Here is a 22,520-nt window from a genome sequence, read left to right as displayed (position 1 = left end):
AAGGCAACAACAAACACTTCTGTAGAATGCAGTGCTAGCTCATCTATGGTTGTTGATAATTCAAACTTGTCAGCTTTTGAGTTGGCACAGACAATGGGGAGTCAGTATAGAGTTTTTCCAGATGATATGGAGTTTTCACCGGATGATGTTGACCACCCAGCTACAATGCAATTTCAAAGTGTTTGTGATGTGGTTGATAGTAGTGAGAGATGTGAGTCCTCTGTGCTTACTCAGGAAGAACCACCCATAGATTGGAGCTTGATTGAGATAGATCCTCCCATATGTGATGACAATATGTGCGATCCTCTTGGTATCAATGATGTCGACATTCTCATAACCGAAGAGAATATGTGTGATATTCTTGGTATCAACGATGAGGCGGTCCCCGAGCCACCACCTTCTCCACCTAGTGAGGAAGTTTACATGACCGATGAGGAGGATCGTCAGCTTTTCATTGAGGCTGCCACCAGAGGAGGAGATTGCATATGACAAAGAGAACCCGCAGATGTATCTTGGTGCTTTGTTTCCTTCAATGAAAGATTTTAGGATGGCTATCAGACAATATGCAATTAAAAGGGAAATTGACATTTGGGGATATAAGACTGATAAGAAAAGATATCTTGGCAAATGTAGAGCCAAGGGTTGTCCATGGAGGATTACAGCTAGAATAAGGACTGATGGACAAAGCATAAGGGTACTAACGTTCTATTTAAGGATTGTTATTGTTGTTGTTTTTTCTATGTTTTTCATAAGTTTTTCCTATGTTGTGATGTGTTTCTTCTTGTATTGCAGGTTACCAAGATTTCCGTGAAGCACAAGTGCTCTTCTACTGGTAGAATAAAAAGCAGCATGACATCTCAAGGATGGGTAGCACAGAGGACTGTACCCATTATACAGAGTGACCCTACTATTGGATGCAAAGAGCTGTTGGGGCATTTGGAAGATACATATGGCACAACCATTGAGTATCATACAGTGTGGAAAGGCAAAGATATAGCACAGAAAGAGATATATGGTAGCATGAGGCAGAGTTTTCAATATTTGTTTAACTTCAAAGCAGAAGTTGAGAAGAGATCCCCAGGCAGCATTGTAGAGGTGGATATGAAGATGGTTCACGGTATTGTTCGCTTTAACCGAATCTTTATGGCTCTTAAACCTTGCATTGATGGCTTTAAAGTTGGTTGTAGATCATATCTTAGTATAGATTCAACTGCACTCACCAGTAAATGGAGAGGTCACTTAGCAGCTTGTACAGCATTAGATGGGCATAATTGGATGTACCCTCTAGCATTTGCATTCATTGACGGTGAAACCGATGAAAATTGGACATGGTTCATGTCACAACTAAACAGGGCATTAGGTCATGTTTCCCCTCTAGCTATATGCACAGATGCATGTAAAGGTTTAGAGAATGCAGTCAAAAAAATATTCCCTCGTGCAGATCAAAGAGAGTGTTTTAGGCATCTCATGGCTAACTTCTCTAAAAAGTTCCAAGGAGATGTGTTTGGCAGAATGTGGCCAGCTGCTAGGGCATATAGGCCACAAGTTTTTAACTACCACATGAATAAAATCCTAGCAGAAGCACCTGATGTGCATGAGTATCTCTCAATATACCATAGCTTAAAATGGATGGGATGCATGTTTGACCCCTCAATTAAATGTGATTACATCAATAATAACCTTGTCGAGTCTTTTAATGGCTGGATTGAAGATTACAAAGAGTTGCCACCTGATGAGCTAGCTGACACTCTTAGAGAGCTAGTCATGAAACTTCGTGAGAAAAGGAGAAAGATTGGAATGAAACTGAAAGGAAAAATTATTCCAGCCATCATCCAACAAATTCATAATAGGACAAGGGGACTTAAACATTTGAAAGTTGGGAAATCTGGAGTTGCAAGTTGTGAGGTGAGGGATACAAGTAAATACAACTTGCGACATGTTGTGAAAACTACCCAAAGCGAATGCACGTGCTTGGAGTGGCAGCACACATGGAAGCCTTGTGAGCATGCACTTGCTTTCTTGCTGGATAGAAGGAACCCCAAATGGGAGGATTATGTGCATGACTATTTCTCTCTAGAGAAGTTTTGGGCAGCATATGCTGGAGAGGTTGAGCCATTGACAGATAGGTCTCAATGGCCACATGTACAATTTCCATTTGACATGGAGGCTCCATTAGACAAGAAAATAGGTGTTGGAAGGCCTAGAAAAAACATGTACAAGAGCTTCCTTGAAGGTGGAGATGGTGGTCCTAAAAAGAAGAAAGAACCAAAACAGCTAGGCAGCAAGAATAGATGCAAAAGATGCCACATTTTAGGCCACAGGCAGTCCACCTGTCCGCTGAATGGACCAAGGCCAAGGTACGTTTAATGATCTATGTTTATTTCATCACTTGTAATGATCAATGTTTATTTCATCACTTATTTTACTGTGTACTACCTTGTGCAGGAAAAGAAAGAAGAGAGCACCAAGATATCCAGTTGATGATGATGCCTCAGCACTGGAACCTGAAGTGGCATCCCAACAACCTGAAGTTGTCACTCCCAATAGGCACATGATCACCATGCCACAAAGTCTTTAAGGCAGTCCCAAACCAGTGACAAGAAGGTAACACATCCACATACTACAACAATGTCTATTTTAACTTGCACTTATTACATTTCTCGATACATGCAGCATGCTGGCTTCGGCGTTGGCTGATGAGGCAACACATGCAGCACCACAACTTGATGTGGCTGTCACTCCAACCAGGCACATGATCACTATGCCACAGAGTCTCCAAGGAAGTCCCAATCCAGTCACAAGAAGGATGTTGGCCATGGCATTGGCTGATGAGGCGTCGCAGCAACCTACCCCAACTGTGGAGGACACCATGATAACATATGACATGGCCTCAAGCTCGAAAGCTAGAAAGTTGACCCCAAAGAGAAGGAAGTACTAGTATTGTGCTTGATCTTCTCTATGCTTTTGGTTGTAATATGACAAACTTAGCATCCTTTACTTTGGATGTAACATGGCAGCAACTATTGTGTTATGCTTTTGGTTGTAACATGGCAGTTACAATGGCCTCCTGCTTTTGGTTGTAAAACATGGCAGAAATTATGGCCTTATGGTAGATGGTGTATGATCATGTTAAACTGCTTTATTTTGCTATATTGTCTTGATATTGTGTCATGGTGTATGAATATGTTCATCTGGAAATATATGTTTGAATTTTCTGTTCTGTGCATACATATCTTGAAAAGTGAAATAACAAGCAAAATGCTGTCCAAATTGGGCCAATATGTTGCCCAAAATTTGAACTTTTTTCCGAACAACCCAGAAAAAATTGAAAATATTACAGTAAATCATTCATATATGTTTGACTAATCTGAGAAAGTTTCATGCAATTTGGATCATTGGTTCAACGGGAAAATGCATCTCAACTTTCAGATTAACTAGTTTGACCACATTTTGACCGAAATTTAAAAGTTGTCAGAAAAAATTGAAAAAAATACAGTAAATCATTCATATATGTGTGACTAATCTGAGAAAGTTTCATGCAATTTGGATCATTGGTTCAACGAATCTATGCATTTCAACTAGTTTGAGCAAATTTGGACCAAAACTTGACGAGGAGCAGCAGCAAAAGGAGACTCCAGTGGTAGGGGCAGTAGCGGCAGGGTAGAAGATGCATGAGGGGAGCAAGAGGGGGCGGCAGCAGCAGGGCAGCAAGGGCCGGCGAGGAGCAGCAAGGGCCAGCAAGGAGCAGCAGGAAGGTGCAGGAGAGGAGGGAGGTACAGGAGTACGAGTTCATCCTGTGGTATGTTTGGATCAGAGAGGTACAAGGGTATAATAGTCCTCTATTTTGTTCACTTATGTTGTCTATTATTTACAAAGTTTGTTTTGTGTTGAAAAGTGGCAAACGATCAAAGTCCAAACAAAGAAGTGTCACCAGATCAATTACAAAGTAAGGATTGGCAAATTATCAAAGTCCAAAGTAAGGGGTGGCAAAAAATCAAATCGCCCGAGAGAGATAGGGTTGCGCGAGCGCGAGGAGAAGAGCGGTTCGGCGTGGTCCGCTCGATTTGGAGGTCTCACTCCGTTTCGGATTTGGCCCGAATATTCGGTTTGTGGGAACGAGGGGATGATCGTTCCACTTGATAACCGAACGCGAGAACGAGGCCTTAGAATGGATTGAACCCGTGACATTTCGGCCCATGACTGCAGCCAAGCACACCCTAAAAAAACAAATATTTAGGAACAAAGGGAGTATATATTTCTATAGATTTGATTAAACTTTAAAAAGCTTATAATTTATACTCCATCCATTCTCAAATATAAGTCTTTTTCGAGATTCCAACAAATAACTACATTCTACATACAGAGCAAAATAAATGAATCTACACTCTAAAATATGTCTACATACATCCCTATGTTGTAGTCCATTTAAAATGTCTAAAAAGACTTATATTTAAGAACGGAGGGAGTAAAATATAAAAATCTCAAGACTTTAATTATTTTGAAACAAAAGGGAGTAGTAGTAGAGTATATACAGAGGAAAAAAAAAGTTTTAGGACTCATTCAGTTTGGAGGATTTCATAACGTAGGAATTAGGACTAGTATAAGAATTTTATAGGATGACACTTGCCACCCTAAGGAATTGACTCGCCTCGTTCCTATGCGCAAAATAAGTTTTGATGCTTCCTTTGGTTTATAGGAATCTTGTAGGAATTTTATGGGATATGATTTCTATAGGAAAAATTCCTTTAGAGCCCATTGGTTTGTAGGAATGGAACCCTATTTTTATGGAGAAATTCTTCCTATTCTCCACATTTTATAGGAAAATAAACATTAGCCTAGACTCAATGAAAAAAAAATCATATGATGTGAATTAAAGGGCATCTTCTTTTCTATTCCTACTCATAGGGTTTGAGATACATATTATCTCATTTCCTATGACTTCTCTATTCCTACAATTTTTCTACCTTATGAACCAAAGGATGCCTGAGTGGATGTGTAATTTTCTTCAAAAACACAGGAAATGAATAGTATTTCTACGAAATTCCTATACACATTTCCTACAAACCGAACGTATTATAATTTTTTTCTTCCAAGATCCTTATTTCTATGTGTTTTTTATAAAAATCCTCCAAACCGCCCTAATCAGGTCCCCAACCGAGCCGAACGTGACCGCCACGGCGCTACCTCCGCACCGGCAAGACTCGACCTAAAACCCTAAACCCAGCGCCCCCATATATACGCAACGCACACAGAAATTTGACGACTTCCCTTCCCCCCAACCGCCGTTGCCGGTGTCGCTGCCGCCCGACATGTCGCTCGACCGGAGCTTCTCCACCTCCGCCGCCCTCTCGCGCCTCCTCGCCCGCTGCCCCGCGCTCGGCGCCGACCCGTGCCTCCTCGCCCTCGCGTCTGCGCCCGCCGCACCTACCTGGGACGACTTCGCCGCAGCGCTCGCCGAGCCGCTCCTCCACCCACGCTACACCGTCCCCATCATCGGCTGCTTCCGTCCACTCGCGCCCGCACTCGTCGACCACGCCTCTGAGCTCCTCCGCACCGCAGCGCCCGCCCTCCTCGTCGACAGTGTATCCAGCCAGGAGGAGGAGGTCGGGGAGGGGGATACCCGCGTCGTTGAGTTCTACCTCTCCAGGGGAAGGGGCTTGCGGCTGCACGAGCTCGCGTGCCTCGCGCTCTCCCGGGCCCTCGACCTTGCGCCCCACTTGATTCGGTAAACTGGCTGTCGTTTCCCACGCCACTCTCGCATGATTCAATGGAATTTAAATTTCGAGTGCTACAATCAACGTGTTTATCTGTTTGCACATCTGTATTTCGGTACAAAAAATTGACTCGTCATTTAGTTCGTTATTACTCAAAGTCACCGCAACACTGACCTTCTATTAGGTATGGACACACCAAAATTTCCATGCCACTAGAAATGTTTGCATTCGTTTAATGGGTCGAGTCACACAGAAGGTTTAACTTTCAATGCTTTGTACTCAGTATAAACGTCTTTTCTGTAGAATTTTGACGATGTGTGGAATCTGGCAAATCGTTTTCAGTTTTGACCTTTGAGTTCATCTGAGTCAGGCTCTGTATCAAATTGTCTTCAGTGTTCATTTGAGTTAGATTCTGTATTTGTTTATATTTTGTGGTATAATATCCCATATCGTGTACTCTGGGACCAGGTCTATTTCAACATACACGAACCCATTGACCTCCCATGTTCCTGGGGAGCGTCGCATTACATTTGACTTTACAGTTATCAGAAAAGTTAGGGGTTGCGTCACACAAAGTTCTGCATTGACACTGAGAAAGTATGTGAAGTGATATGCCATTTGCTGAGGCTATCTACAATCCTGTTAAAAGGCAACTGCTAAACACTGAAGGGCAATGGAAATCAATTTGTAGATACTCGCAGTTTGATAAATTATATTAGTGGTATCTCTTGCATTTATATAGGGAAAACAAAAATAGCTACCTTTGTGTCGTACACTACTACATTAATGAGGAAATAATGTAGAAAAGAGGTTGGCGTCACTGGTTTGAAGGAAGAATGACCCTTTGAAGAGGGTGGCAGATGGTTCTTGCTGAGGTAAAGAGGAACTAAATCAAGGAGAGGCGGTCTAGACTAATAATTCATCTAATTTTCTTAATTGTAACAGGACGAGTCCTCTCTTAGTTATCTCCAATAACCAATGCAATGTTATCAAAATAGTTAATGCATCTAACCTCAGGTCTTAGCTAACAATAACGATGCGGTCATTTTGATCTGCCAGTTGGACAATTTTTGCTTGACCAGGATCATTGTGTATGGTATGTCCATGCTGTCCTCAGAGTTGAATGTGCGTGAAAATTTGTTGCTTCCTTTTGTGTCACTGTCTGTGTCCTGGTTATTTCCTTTAGCAACGACCCTTGGTATTCACAACAATTAACATAGATTTATGTATGATTCAATGATTTTCATGCGGAATTTACCCTAAATGATTTCTGGTGGATCTGCTGTCTATGTTTGGCTAGTTAAACTTCATTCAGCGCTGTTGCCCCATCCTGCCATTAGCCGTTTAGCTTGGAAAGTGACATGGACAGAGGTCTTCATGAAATTCCATTTCTTCCACATATATACTTTGAAAAATGATCAAAATCTCCTCTAAAATCTCCTCTGGTCAGAATTGAGGCAATACCACGTGTACCGTCCATGCCTGTATATAGTGAGTATGGACAATAGTTACTGCATTTGACAGTCTCTCTGGGTAGGTATTTAATGGTTCACTTAAATCTTGGAATTACATGTAGCAAGTCCAAGTCACACAGAAAAACTTTATGGCAGGCTTTATTAGTTATTTTATCTTGAGAAATCTGTAAAGCTACAGTCCACTAGTCTCAGATAGGATCAAGAATTCAAGCATGCTTACACAGGTATTGTAATTTTCAGGCAGGACTGTCAGTTTACAAGGCGTTTGCATATTCTTGGATCATCAATTTTACTACTTAAATATGTATTATATTGTACAAAACAGTACCATTCAATTTGTATATGAAAGACGTTTCTAATAGTATACTTTCGGTGGCACATAACTCACATTTCGTTGATCAAAATGATCTAGGAGTACACGTGTGCCTTAACAAACCAAAAAGGAGGGAGTATGTTGTGATATTATTTCACTTGGTGCTAGAGTTATTTATTACTCCCTCCGTTCCTAAATATTTGTCTTTTTAAAGATTTCAAATGGACTACCACATATGGATGTATATAGACATATTTTAGAGTGTAGATTCACTCATTTTGCTCCGTATGTAGTCACTTGTTGAAATCTCTAGAAAGACAAATATTTAGGAACGGAGGGAGTACATCCTAAGGACTAGTGATAAATTCATTCTATTGAAAAGTAGCATGCAGTGATTTAGTGGTCTACTTCTCAGCAAATCACATAAGCCCATCAGAGAGAACTAATGGATTAGAATTCACAAGACGTATTTGGTTTATTGGTTTGATTAATTTTATAATAACTGCTGTTCACTTATTATAAATTTCATCTTCCACAGTTACATTAACTATTTCGTGCAATCATGGCATGTAAGTGATGATGAGCTGCTCTATGTTATATAATTAGCTAAAAACTGTTATTTTTGCAGACGCGTATTAAAGTATTTCAAGTTCTCTCCACCGCCATTCCAGAGACTTCTTTGTGAAGGTGTTTCATCGTTTACTAAGGTATTAATATTCATGTGGTAAATTTGAAGCCCATGTTTTTTCTCCTTTCTGCAAAATTACCTCAGCAACTTATTTGCTTGTTCACATAATGTTACTCCCTCTGATCCATATTAATTGTCGCCGATTTAGTACAAGTACAAAGTTGTACTAAATCAGTGACAAAGTAACATTATTTTGATGAATGCAGTGTGTTAATGTGAGTTTAAAAAGTGGCAAGTTAGTGTTGCTAAAATATTTATACATTCTGTGGAGACATAATGCGATTTTTGTGCTGCATTTCTTTTTTTTTGCATGTGGCACTACTAGCCTTTTTCTCTAGGCGCGTCTTCCGCAGAGTTCATACTAATAAACCATTTTTATCAGTGCGGTGACATGATTATTGTTATTTGCTTTCAGGGATTACATCTGTTCCTTGATGCCACCCAAGTATCATACCGGTTTCTAGAATTGGAACCCAGGGTATTTTGTGAACAATGGGACTGGTCTTGCTTTTTGGACCTTGTAAATGGTACAACTGATTATAGGCTAGCGGACGACTCACTTCATAGTGTTGTATTGGATTTAAGATGGTGTGCAATACAAATACTCGTGGTGGTTTTTAAAGCAAGTGATATGGGCAATGCAAGTTTTGGTCTTGGGGCGGATGATGCATTTACATGTTTACTGAGGTTCCTTTTCACACTCTGTTTTAATATTGTTTTCTCTTGATGTCGACTTCCATGTCTCAATGGTACACTTATTGATTTGTAGATGGAAGGAGTTTTGCACGGACACTTCGTTAGAGAAAGCCTCTTTGTATCTGCAGACTGAGGAAGGCAATTCTAACATTGATTTAACTTCTTTGTCTGATACTTTGTTGGATTGGTCAGAGGTTACAACGGGAAAGGAATATAACATTGGATGTAACATATGGTATGAGCATTTCATTTCATCTAACTACAATTGCTCTATGGCTTGCTAGATTCATCTTGCTTATACAATTTCTAAGTTGTTTTTCTCTGTTAGTCCGTTTGTGCTCACTGCTACTATGCACAAGAGTCATGAGGTAGCTCTGATGGCAGTTAGCCAGAGGTGGCCTGTACTTCTCTATGGTCCGGTTGGAGCGGGGAAAACCGCACTCATTAATGAGTTGGCAAAGAATTGCGGGAATCGAGGTATATATCTGTAACCTGCAACTGGTATAACATTTAGAAATCTGCTAGAAGGTTTTATGCAAGTTCAAAACTACCCTGAAGGTTCTGCCCAATTGATTTTTCTATAGGATTATGTACTTATATATGTATAAAAGAGAGCGCACATGGAAACTGTTGCGTACTCACCTGTAGGGAGTATACCATGGAAACTGTTGTATACTCACCGGTAAAGCATTCTATTGTCTGCTAATTTCTGACTTGAAATTTATTAATATACATGTTGGCCTGTTTATTCCAGAAAAACATGTACAGCCAGTATTCAGTTTTGTATACAACACAATCTATTTCACTGTTAATGTGTTGACACTTGCACTTGACAATCAGAAAGGGGAAATAGAGGTTCGTTAGATATTTATATCATGAAAATAGCTGCATAGGAATGTTGTGTTCCAGCAATAGAGAGGTGAACTCCCTGTTTTATCATGCAGTACTTGAGTTAAGCCAAACCCATGGTCTGCACTTGTCATAGTAAGTTTGAATGAAAGTGTTCTTTCATTGTAATTTTGTCCATTGAAAACTATATCTTCTCGACACTTTTGGAACTCAACTAATCATGTCATCCCTGATACTGGTAATTCTCAGTGCATATTTTTTACTAAGTGCTTATTGCCAATTATGTTTGCAGTACTTTTTATCCACATGGACGAGCAAATGGATGGCCGGACATTAGTTGGGAGTTATGTTTGCACTGAAAAACCTGGTGAATTCAAGTGGGCTCCTGGTTCTCTCACACAGGTCTGTACATGAGCATTACTCTCTCTCTCTCACTCTCTCTCTCTCTCTCTCTCTCTTTATGTATGTATGTATGTATATGTATATAGGTAAATTATCTGGGGCACCAGTGCCTTGGCACCTTGATTTGGTCAGACCCTATATATATTTCTGGGGGATTGTTCTCACATATTTATCTTTACCATCTTATGGGTCAGGCCATTGTCAAAGGGTTTTGGATTGTGTTTGAAGACATCGACAAGGCACCCACTGATGTGCAGTCAATCTTACTACCCTTATTGGAAGGTTCAAGCTCCTTCTCAATTGGGCATGCGGAGGTGAAATTGCCTTTTTCTTTTAATTGTTTAACGTAATTATAACTACAATGCGACTGCAAGAGGTGTATTATTTCTGTTGTTAAAAGTACCGAATATGTGTACATTTTGATGAATGCCACTTGCCTGGTGGTGCTTACCAGTTGCGGATTTTTAATTTCTAACGCAGGCAGTTGAAGTTGCCGATGGTTTCCGTTTATTTGCTACTGTCACCACCTCAAAGCATGATTTTTCACATGCCCTGGAAGGTTTGTCCATTTGATTAAAATACTGCATAATATGTCACATCTTGCTTTACTATGCACCACAAAACATTTCTGCTCATAGGTGTGTACTTGAAAATTACATAAAACCAGAGTCGTGATACAAACTATTCAACCACAGAGTGATAGTTGTACATTTTTACAACCCCACAACTTCTCATCTTCAATGAGCAAAGTAGTGACCTGTAATCTGACAATCATTCATTGTTTGAATCTTTTCAATCAGGGAGGTTAACCTATAGTGGCCTGTGGAGAAAAGTGATGCTGGGAGAACCTAACCGTGAAGACATGGTTAATATAGTTAATGGATGCTACCCAAGCTTGGATACTATCTCCTCTAAACTCATAGGTAGATAGAATTATATTGTCGTTTTTGTTGTTGTGAATTGTGTAACTAACATATCTCCATGTAGATACCTTTGAGAAGGTCAATTCTCTGGTATCTTACCAGTTTGGTGGGCTCAACTTAGCTGGAGGTTTTTCTGATGGCATTCTACACAGATTCTCATTAAGGTGCATAATTCTTGCTGTTACAGTGTATTTCTTATTTTAACATTCGATGAGAACAATCCTTACAATCTTCATTTGTTAGGGACCTGCTCAAATGGTGCAAGAGAATAGTTGGAGTTGATCTCAACTTTGAGGGTCTGGGACTTGCATCTAGTGGTTACCAATTCATCTATTATGAGGTTTTTGTTTTCTCTTCCTTCTAATATGTATTTTGACATTCTACCTGTGGCTACCGGCCCTTGTCATTGTGGGAAGCCTGCAGTCAAATGTTGTGACTGCATAATCTAGATTTGTCACTTTTAAACATGTTTTGGTTTGCCCTATCTATACTCCAATACCATTATAACTAGAATTAATGTGATGAAAACCAGCTTGTTCAACTTGCATCTTGGACATGATTGAAAGTATTTTTGTTTACGAGTATCCGAATGCATGCGTTGAGAAGAAAAAATGACTATTTGATTATTCTGCTTTTATGAATGTAATAACACTTTGAGAACTGAACCATTGTATAATTCTTCATCATCAGACATGTATTTTACGATCACTTTGGATGCAATACTCCAAAACACTACTATTCTTGGAGTTGAATTCCAATCCCATGATACAAGGCCAAATGTTGGCAGCTAAACTTTGTCTACAGTATTTTTATTTAAGGATATAGTGTTAATGGACTTGCAGTATGGTTATGCTGTATAATGTAGAACAGTACTGCTGTCTGTGAAAAGGCACCTACATAAAGTACATGGTAGGAAAGATGATTTTTTTTGATATGCACTCATGTTGCCATGCCATTTTCCTAGTGGGAACCAGTGATTCATAAGAAACAACTTCCCATGGGGATACCATGAGCTTTCCAGGCTCTCAGTAACCTTTGTCTTCCTAAATCCAGGCTGCTGATATTTTTGCTGCTTCCTTATCATCTCCGGATAAAAGGCAATATGTAGCAAGAGAAATTGCTAGAATATTGGGTTTATTTCATCAGGCAGAAACCATGCATCCTACCGACAAGCCCATTATTCAGGCATGTGTAGCAATTTCTTATCTATAACACATGTTTTGTTTATTTGGTTTTGACAAAATTAATAGTTCCTAAAACACAGGCTCGGCACACTGACTTGCAAGTTGGCAGAGTTACTCTGCAATGCAGCGACAAACCAGTAATTACTATTCCTTTCTTTAGTACATACTCCCTCTGTAAACTTTTATAAGACGTTTTAGGTCACTACAGAGGTGCTCCCTCCGTTCCTAAATGTAAGTCTTTGTAGAGATTTCACTATGGACAACATATGGATGTATCTAGATGCATTTTAGAGTATAGATTCACTCATTTTGCTCCGTATGTGGTCCATAGTGGAATCTCTCCAAAGACTTATATTTAGGAACGGAGGGAGTATTATTTTGTAAGCTTCTGTTTGTTTGCTCACGCTGGGTTTAAAAACTATGCAGGCATTAATTCAGAAGGGGCCTTTTGCTGATATTCGCAGCGCACTAGATGTTCTTGAGAGGGTTGCATGTTCAATAAAGTTCAATGAGCCTGTTCTTCTTGTTGGCGAAACCGGCACGGGGAAGACTACTCTCGTGCAAAATCTTGCTTCCTGGCTTAAACAACCTTTGACTGTAGTGGTACGGACAAACAGTAACAAATTACCTTGTGTTGAAAGCATAACTTGTTTACCATTGCAAATCCATTGATTATCAAATTTGTTACCCAGAAATTGATTGTATCTGCTTATGCTGGTGCAAAAGTTTTAATATTGTGGAAAGGATATAATCTCCTAAAGCACCTCTACACCATTCAGTAGTGCTGCCCTGGCTACCATTTGCTTCACCAGTGGCCATGGTGGAAGTTGGGCACAGCAATACAGCATGTGTCAGTGTTACTGTTTGCAAATGTTTGAAAGGACAGAAGATTATCAGCTAGTGGCATAAAATCTGTATTTCCATTTTTGCCATGGCATAAAAAGTCCAAAATGTGTTTCTCTTTTGTAATTTATATGATCTAGCGGGGTCGCACAATTTTTGAGATTTGCAATATACTAATATCTTGTCTTGACATCTTTCAGAACTTAAGCCAGCAAAGTGATATATCTGATCTCCTTGGTGGATTTAAGCCTACAGATGCTCGGTCAATATGCTTTCCTCTTTATATGGAGTTCAAGGATCTATTTTTTCAAAGTTTTTCTAAAAAGGTGCGGCCATTGTTAGCTTCTTATGGTTTTGCCCCGTACTAACCTGCTCAATGTAGCTTGCAGTTAGCTTGGGATCTTATTGTTTCTAATATTCTAATAGATCATAAGTTTAAGATGCGCTTACCAAGACAAATCTTAAAAATGTTATTTTGTTCAGCTTAAGACATATAAACTTTCTTTTTGTGGCTCGTGGTTTATTGCAAGGTTGGCTTAAGCTTGTGGGTGAAGTGAACGATAAGTTGCATTATTGACCAAGATTATCTTGTTCATAAGCCTAAGATTTGCATACACGATGCAAGCCATAGAGATCATCTACATTGATTTATTAATTGAATTGTTTGGTTGTTCAGGGGAATGAAGATCTTTTACGTTATTTTGATGTATATGCAATGGAGAAGAATTGGGTAAAATTATTAAATTCGTTGGCGAAGTGTGCTAAGAATGCTCATAAGCTACTTGAAGGGGGTTCCAATAAGAGAAAAAGGTCTTTGGGTGAATGGGACTCCCTTTTTTCCAGGCTAAATGTTGCCCATAGTCAACTTGGTTCAGCAAGTGGCATGTCATTTCAGTTTGCAGAGGGTGCTTTTGTTTCAGCTTTAAGAAATGGCCATTGGATTTTGCTTGATGAGGTCAACCTTGCACCTCCAGAGACTCTTCAGAGAATTGGTGCTGTACTGGATGGAGAGAAGGGCACGCTGTGCCTTGCTGAAAGGGGTGATGTGGATTATATTGAACGTCATCCTCGCTTTCGTATGTTTGCTTGCATGAATCCGGCAACGGATGCTGGGAAAAGAGAGTTGCCATATGCTTTTAGGAGCAGATTTACAGAATGCTTTGTTGATGATCTCATGGATGATGATGATCTCCGTCTTTTTGTCAGTAAATATTTGGATGGTCTGCATACTGCTAAAGGAGTTATAGATAGCATTGTTTGTTTCTATAAGGCGGCGAAAAAGGAATCTGAGGAGAAGCTGCAGGATGGAGCCAATCAGAAGCCCCAATTTACTCTGAGATCTCTTTCTCGTGCATTAGGTTATGTAAAAATGGCAGAGAAATCTTTTGGCTTCAGAAAAGCTCTTTATGATGGCTTCTGTATGTTCTTTCTTACAATGCTGGATGTCCCTAGTGCAAAAATCATTAAGAACTTAATAGTATCTCTTTTGTTGAATGGAAGAGTGCCACCAAGCATTTCTTTTGCTGACTACTTTGTTGAAAAGCCTAAGCAACTAAATGATTCCGAATCAGATGAATTTTTGTCCAGCTATGTGTTAACCAGCAGTGTTACTGAGCACATTGTCAACCTTGCCCGGGCTGTTTACATTAAAAGATATCCTGTTCTCCTGCAAGGTCCAACATCAAGTGGCAAAACTAGCTTAGTGAGGTATCTTGCTGCAAAAACTGGCCATGAATTTGTCCGCATAAACAACCATGAGCATACGGATCTTCAAGAATATCTTGGTACGTATGTCCCTGACAGTCACGGGAAGCTTCAGTTTCAGGAGGGTGCTTTGGTGAAGGCTGTACGTGAGGGGCACTGGATTGTGTTGGATGAGCTAAATCTTGCACCTTCTGATGTTTTGGAAGCTTTGAATCGGCTGTTAGATGACAACAGGGAGCTGTTTGTTCCAGAGCTTCAAGAGACTATTCCTGCTCATCCTAACTTTATGCTTTTTGCTACTCAAAATCCACCTGTGCTCTATGGGGGACGTAAAATGCTGTCTAGGGCATTCCGCAACCGTTTCATTGAAGTGAATGTTGATGAAATCCCAGAAGATGAGCTAATCACAATTTTGGAGCAGCGCTGTATGGTTGCTCGCAGTTATGCCACAAAAATGGTTCAAGTTATGAAAGATCTGCAAATGCATAGACAAAACAGTAGAGTGTTTGCCGGCAGACATGGTTTCATTACACCAAGAGATTTATTCCGTTGGGCCAATCGGTACCGAACATTCGAGGGGAAGTCATATGAGGATCTGGCTAAGGATGGGTATTTACTTCTTGCAGAGAGATTGAGGGACGACAATGAGAAAATAGTTGTTCAAGAAGCATTGGAACGTCACCTACGTGTTAAACTCAACATCCCTGATCTATATAACTTGGTAAGTTGAATCTTTCTATGGCGTATGTCTAACTATTCATTAACTTTCTTTCTTCTATTCGATGTCATGGTAGATGAAAGTCCACTTTTTTAAAAACACTTGTGGATAAATCATAATGTTGCACTGATATCATGTTATATGGCACTTGATACTAAAATAACATGATTTAAATTTCTGAAAATGTGTGGATGCTGCTTAGCAGGTATTCAATGTAAAAATGAACTGGACTGTTTTTCTAAATGTGAGGTACTAGAAGGTGTCGATTTGTAGTTGATGTACATGTATGAAATTTTGCAATACATTGGAAACTATATGCTGACATACTCTACTAGAGGACGGATGTTATTTGATGGGCGAGGATTCTCATTCTAGAAAATACTTCTTTGTTCTTTTGACATTGTTTGCTCTGCAGTGACCTTTCCCTGTTATGTTATTTATTAATGCAAAAAAATATTGAAGTAGAGTTTCTGCATGGCATATTTATGCTTTTCTGTATGTTGATACTTGTTTGATGATTGCTGCATGGCCTTTGAGCCAGTCGTCTAATTGAGTGTTTTTTTCTTTGCAGGAAAGCATCTACGGGGAGAGCTTATCTTCTCATGCTATAAGACAAAGAGTACAAGAAAGCTTTGGACAGTGAGTTCTCATTTACTTTAGGCTACAGCATGTGTTTTTGCCTTCTCCGCATCTAATGCAATATCTTTTTGAGCTTTGCAGTATCACTTGGACGAAAAGTATGTGGAGGCTATTCTTCCTCATTGAGCGTTGTTACAGGTCACGGGAACCTGTCCTCCTTGTTGGTGAAACTGGTGGGGGGAAAACAACAGTATGCCAGGTCTTGAGTGCTGTTCTTGGAGTGAAGTTACACATTTTGAACTGCCACCAATATACTGAGACATCAGACTTCATCGGGGTAGGTTTTGTTGTCTCTCAAGTTTTTACCATGAGTTGTTATTTGCTGTTGCTGTGCTTCAGATATTTGGTTCACTAGCATAATGCTGTTACTTGCAGGGATTTTGTCCTGTGCGTGATAGGTCAACAATAGCGTTGGAGTACAAGCATCTTATTTCAACATTGAAGGGAATGAAAATTTTCATTCATGTTGCTGGAGATGTGGTATGTTCTTTGTTTTTAACATGTGGTATTTCAACAGCAGATATACACTTCTCAAATTAGGTAACTGATTCTCTATTGTTCACAGCTATTTCCATCTGATATATCTGGAGCCATTAGCGTCGTGAATCGTATGAATGAAATACTTGATAGATACAGAAAAGAAAAGGAACTGTTTCCGGAGGTGCCACCTCAAGATATTGATGACATGGAGCAAATTAAGTTGAAATTGATGCATCTTCATCAGAAGTCGAAGGCAATTTTTCTTTGGCAGGATGGGCCACTTTTGCAAGCAATGAAGAGCGGAGATCTTTTCCTTATTGACGAAGTTTCTTTGGCTGACGACAGTGTACTTGAACGGCTGAACAGTGTTCTGGAACCTGAAAGAAAATTGGTATGCTTTCTTCAGTTTGCTTCTTTATGCTGGAACTGCCTGCTTTTCTTACTAAAGTAGCAACTCATGGATAATTAGGTTAATAAAAAAGGAGCTGAAATTGCAAATTTAGGGGCCTAATGGATTAACTCGCAAGCTTATGGACCTAAGTGATACAACCTTGCAAATTTGGGCACCTAATAGATGATAAACGTGCAAACTATAGGGCCTAAATAACACAATTTTTAGATAACACATATACCTTTACTCTAAATGTTACTCGGGGAGTATTAATATGTGACGGAGGGAGTATTTGTGCATTTACACTGATGATATTGTTAAGTTCAGTTTCCTGGTGTAGAGGTGTTTGAGCCAGCTTTGCATTGCCGTGCTTTGCTGTGGAATCTAGTTACAGTAAAACCTTAGCAATCTGGTAAAATTTTAGGTTTTCATCCATTCATGTAACGTAGTTTTTAAGCTACTAGTAATAATGTACGTGCAATGCACATTTATATTAGGTGGGATATTAGTTGCACGTTATTTTAGGTAAGATATATCTGTTGCATGTTGGTATTTGGTAAGATATCAATTATTTTTTCGTGGGAATGGTAAGATATTAATTACATGGCAGATTTCAAGGGATAGTGTTGAGTCAAAACGTGTTTGGTGCTCAACATTGGAGCGATTTGAACCACTAGATAACATGATTTGACGGTCGAGATAGTTTGGATCTGCCCATTTGGGTCTTTTTATATTGGTATAGATAAACTTAGGCACATGTCTTTGTTAAAATTCTTTATCGATTTCTCTTATCATGATGCAAAGGCAGATCTTATCTTGTTACTAACTACAAACATTTTTTTGCGGGGATGGTTAGATGACATGGTTTGAAGAGGATTGGGTTTTAGAAGGGATGTACATATATTTGGATGAGAGAGGGGTTTAGAGATAGCAAATACTACAGTGCAATGACGTTTCTTCTTCCTTGTTCTCATAAAAGACAGTTCCTTTCATAGCCCTGACCTGACCTATCCCATAAGGGCCAGTTCTTTTGCAGCTTATTTCAGCTTATTGTGAAAATAAGCCAAAAGCCCAAAAGAACTCATTTCAGAAGTGGAGCTTAACTTATTTCCACAGCTCTCTCCTTCACAATGGAAAAAAGCTGGGGGCAGGGCAGCTTCCCGCAGCTTCTCGCGGCAATCACTTAAAAACCGAAGCGGTATATCCCTTTGCCCTCGCACTTGAACACAATTACAGCTGAAATGCCACCGCGCCCCTCCCCTGTACCACCCCTGAAGGAAAAAAACACCCGCAGCGCTCTGCACCCCTGTCATCCCTCTCCTCCCGCGATTGAGAATTTTTTGGGTTTCCCCGCCGCCGTCGACCCCGCCTCCAGCCGCTGACCTCGCCTCGCCTCTCGGACGCCGGCGGTGCTGGGTAGACGCGCTCCTCCCCCGCCTCCCTCTGCTCTGCTCCACACCGGCTACCCCTCTGGCAAGCAGGACGGCTGCCCGCCTTCGGCGGCCGTGGGCGTCGGCTTCCGGGCTCGACTGGATCGACGCCGACCCCTTCCCCGCATGGATCGATGCCGGCTGCTCCTCCCCGACGCCCCACTCCGCTCACTCTCGTCCCATGGCAAAGAAGCCCCTGGTACATCGCCGCCGTTGTCGTCAACACACTGCCCCGACACCTGCACTTCTCTGGACGCCATGGCCACCTACTGCTAGTTCTCTGATTGTCCATCGAGCAGCAAATGCTTGACAATCTCACGGCGATTAAATGAAGTATTCACGGAGATGCATATGAATTTTCATGAGAAATTGTCAGTTACATGTCAGGTAACTGTATACATAGTTATACATGTAGCTGATTTTTGTTGACAGGAAGTTTTTGGTCATGTCCAAGTTTCTACTTGCTGTAAAAAAAGGATGAATGTTGCTAGTGAATGCATTCAGAAATTTGTATGCAAGCACTAGCATTTTGATTGTTATTTGGTTTGGTCCTGCTAGTATTTTCTGCAAGTGCAAGAGAGTATGAATGAAGTTGTCCAAGTTCCTGCTACAATATACAGAAAATTCAGTTAAATGTCATACAATTACATCTTAGGGGTATTCTAGACTTTTCTCCAGAGAACTCGGAACATAAGCTGAGACAAGAACTGTATAGCTTATTCTCATGGACTTATTTCCACGGCAGCTTCTATGAGGCTTATTCCCATCGCAGCTTATGAATAAGCTGCACCTCAAAAGAACTGGCCCTAAGATTCATGTAACTCTACACTATTCTGTGCCTTTATAGTACCTCTTAATAGTTGTTAGAGTACGTAATGGGCCTAATGGGCCCGTTAGTCTTAGGGTTAATTAGAGATAAGAGTCGCTTTCTTAGGGGTCAAGTAAGCCTTGCTTGGGAGTCAAGTAAACCTCTCTATATAAAGAGAGGAGATGTATCAATCTAATCAAGCAAGAATTAAGAAGGAAATCCTTCCATCTTGCCCGGCCATGGGCAAAAGGCCCCCGGCCGGCCTTCTTGCGCCCTCCTTCTAGCAGCGCCATAACAATTTGGTATCAGCTAGCTTCGGTTCGATCATGTCTTCACCGCCGCCCAACCCGTCTCTTCCGCTGCCGGTCACGACCGTCGCCCCGCTCCTGCCCGCGCCGGGATCCTCCGTCGCGCCCGCCCCCGTCGTCCTCACCCCGGAGGTGTCCGGGGCGCTGCGGGACCTAACACAGGCGGTCCAGGAGATCCACCTGTTCTTGGCCGGGTCCTATGGGCCACACCCGCTGCGCCGCCCTTCACCGCCACCGCGCCGCCGTGGCTGCCGTGGCAGCCGCCGCACCAAGCGGCCCCCGCCGCGCTCGCCGGGCTGCTGCAGCAGCCGCTGCAGCTGCCATCCATCGCCCCGTCCTGGCTGTCGTGGCAGCCGCCGCACTAGGCGGCCTTCGCCGCGCTCGCCGGGCCACTGCAGCTGCCATCCATCGCCACCACCGCCTGGCCCTGGCTGCACTGGCAGCCGCCGCTCCTGCCGGCCTCCGCCGCGCCCGGCGCTCCGCCGCAGCAGCCGCTGCCCGGTGCGCCACCGCCGCAGCCACCGCCGGTTAGCTCCGGCCCCGCATCGACCGCGTCGGCGGGAGTCCCGCTCCACCAAGTCCAGTCCCCGCCGTCGCCGTCACCGCTTCCGTCTTGGATCGCTACCCGCCACGTGTCGGCGGCGGTGAGGCTGCAGGCTACTCCGCGCGGCCTCCTAGCGCGTCGGCGTGTGCGGGAGATGCGTGGTCTGCAGCTGCCGCTCCTCCAAGTTGCCCTTCGCTGCACAAAGGACCTCGATCTCATCCGCTGCGCCGGGGATCTTGGGCATGCGGTTTCCCCCACGGGCAGCGGGCATGCTGTTTTCCCCACGGGCAGCGACCTCCAAGTCTGCGACATTGGCGGTTGGGGGGGCGCACCCCTCCTCGTCATTCTCCATCGCAAGCCCCCCACTCTTCCCTGTGCGGTGCAGACCAACAGCCGTCCGGCAGGAAGAAGGCATGGTGTCACCGACAACAACGCACCACGTAGCACCACTGCATTCCGTCACCGGGCGCCGCAAGGGCGCCTCTGCTGGTCACTCTTGCGACCACTTCCAGGTGGCCATACACATGCACTCCTTTTGTCCAGATGGTGTCCATGGGATCCAGGTGGCTGTACACGTGCACGTCCGACGTGCGGATGGTATCCACTTTTTGTTAAGAGGTCCAAAATAAATCGTCCCAGTCCATTTCAGGTTGAGAATAATAAAACAAGCCGAGATGTAAAAGGCTTGTTTTTAGGTGTTAGGTTTGGGTTGCGTCGAGTCATGGTTATAAGTTGGTTAGAGCATTACTAGTAGAACCCCTAAACCCTCAAACCCTTGTAGCAGTTTTAAGGGTTGAGAAGTGCCACTTTTTGACACTTTCAAGGGTTGAAAAACAGGGGCAAAGACTAGAACCCTCAAACCCAACCCTTAAACTGCTTTAAGGGTTGGATTTGAGGGTTCTAGTCTTTGCGTCAACCCCAACCTTTAAAACTGTCATTTCATATATCACACATTTCATCACATTTCATCATATGACATATCACAAATTCCATCACATTTGACATAAAACAATAATCATTCTAGTTATTATTACAACATCGAATAAAACAACAATCATTCAAATTATTACAACAATGTTTGAGCAAATTACACTAATTGTTCGAATCAAATAGGACATAGAAAAGTAAAACAAAGATACATCATGGGCCAATGCGCCGCCCATCCAACTGCCAGTGGTGCTCTATTAGATCATCCCGGAGCCGACCATGAGTGGTTGCATCCTCAATCTCACGATGTGCTTGAAGAAAAGCGTGTATGCGAGAAGGATTTCTTTCCGGTTGCACACGGGTACCAACATTGTCATAGAAACAAGGGAGGTTTAACCCTCTTTCATCCTCTAGGATCATGTTGTGTAGAATCACACAACATTTCATGATGTTCATCAAGGTTTTTTTGTCCCAAAACCGAGCTGGACCACGAACTATGGCAAACCTTGCTTGCAAAACACTGAAAGCTCTCTCAATATCCTTGCGGGCTGCCTCTTGTGCCTTGGTGAAATGAGCCTCTTTTCTTGTTAAGGGCACCCCATTTTTCTCCTTGATGGACTTCACAAGAGTTGCCCATTCGGGATAGATGCCATCGGTGAGATAGTATCCCATTGAGTACTCATTGTCCATGATTTTGTAGTTGCAAGCTGGAGCATCCCCAGAAATTAATCTTTTGAACAAAGGAGATCTATTGAGGATATTGATATCATTGAGTGTTCCCGGCAACCCAAAGAATGCATGCCAAATCCATGTGTCCTGAGATGCTACGGCCTCAAGCACAATGGTAGCATCACGGCTTTTACCGCAATACATTCTGTGCCATGCCTTTGGGCAATTTTTCCACCTCCAATGCATGCAGTCAAGACTACCTAGCATCCCCGGCCATCCCCTTTTTTCATTCATTTCCATTAATCTCTTTGTATCTTCCTCGTTTGGTGCCCGAAGATACTGCTCACCGTACAGCCGAATGACCAACTTGGCAAACCTACGGACTGACTCCGTGGTTGTATCTTGCCCAATGCGAAGATACTCGTCGGTATAATCCGCGGGTATGCCATAAGCGAGTACCCGCATTGCTGCTGATATCTTTTGATATGCACTAAACCCCATGATACCGGCGGCGGATCTACGACGTTTAAAGTAATAGGAGGCGGCCTCACAATCGTTGACAATCTTCACAAACAAACTACGCTGCATTCGGTACCTTCTGCGGAAGAGACGAGGAGGGTATGTAGGTACCTCTGCGAAGTAGTCTTCCATCAAATGCTCGTGTCCGAGAGCGCGGTTCCGGTAGATGGTGACTCGCCCCATCTTCGACCCTCTCCTCTGATCCATCAGCCTCACGCGGTTTTCAAACGATTGCACGTCGATGAGGAGGCTCATCATCTCGACGTCGTCGTCTTGCAACAACTCGTCGATGTCCG

General features: G+C 42.2%; 1 protein-coding gene across 2 annotated transcripts in view; it reads left to right on the top strand.

The window, feature by feature from the left end:
* Positions 1-5,251: 5,251 nt before the first annotated feature.
* The window catches only part of LOC125555588 (midasin), a 38,479-nt gene continuing 21,210 nt past the window's right edge, over positions 5,252-22,520 (top strand). For both annotated transcript variants that reach the window (XM_048718500.1, XM_048718492.1), the window contains exons 1-20: positions 5,252-5,725; positions 8,131-8,209; positions 8,606-8,877; positions 8,960-9,121; positions 9,215-9,363; positions 10,028-10,137; positions 10,332-10,451; positions 10,618-10,696; positions 10,938-11,060; positions 11,125-11,224; positions 11,304-11,400; positions 12,114-12,245; positions 12,325-12,381; positions 12,671-12,847; positions 13,288-13,413; positions 13,764-15,512; positions 16,081-16,148; positions 16,230-16,425; positions 16,524-16,628; positions 16,714-17,019. In XM_048718500.1, coding sequence (XP_048574457.1) covers positions 5,310-5,725; positions 8,131-8,209; positions 8,606-8,877; positions 8,960-9,121; positions 9,215-9,363; positions 10,028-10,137; positions 10,332-10,451; positions 10,618-10,696; positions 10,938-11,060; positions 11,125-11,224; positions 11,304-11,400; positions 12,114-12,245; positions 12,325-12,381; positions 12,671-12,847; positions 13,288-13,413; positions 13,764-15,512; positions 16,081-16,148; positions 16,230-16,425; positions 16,524-16,628; positions 16,714-17,019 — 4,623 coding nt within the window. In that variant the 5' untranslated portion in view covers positions 5,252-5,309. The remainder of the gene's footprint in view (positions 5,726-8,130; positions 8,210-8,605; positions 8,878-8,959; positions 9,122-9,214; positions 9,364-10,027; positions 10,138-10,331; positions 10,452-10,617; positions 10,697-10,937; positions 11,061-11,124; positions 11,225-11,303; positions 11,401-12,113; positions 12,246-12,324; positions 12,382-12,670; positions 12,848-13,287; positions 13,414-13,763; positions 15,513-16,080; positions 16,149-16,229; positions 16,426-16,523; positions 16,629-16,713; positions 17,020-22,520) is intronic.

This window comes from Triticum urartu, chromosome 1, assembly GCF_003073215.2.
Source record: "Triticum urartu cultivar G1812 chromosome 1, Tu2.1, whole genome shotgun sequence".
NCBI lineage: Eukaryota > Viridiplantae > Streptophyta > Magnoliopsida > Poales > Poaceae > Triticum > Triticum urartu.
The sequence above is the reverse complement of the archived record's forward strand: the minus strand, read 5'-3'. Positions and strand labels throughout refer to the sequence as shown.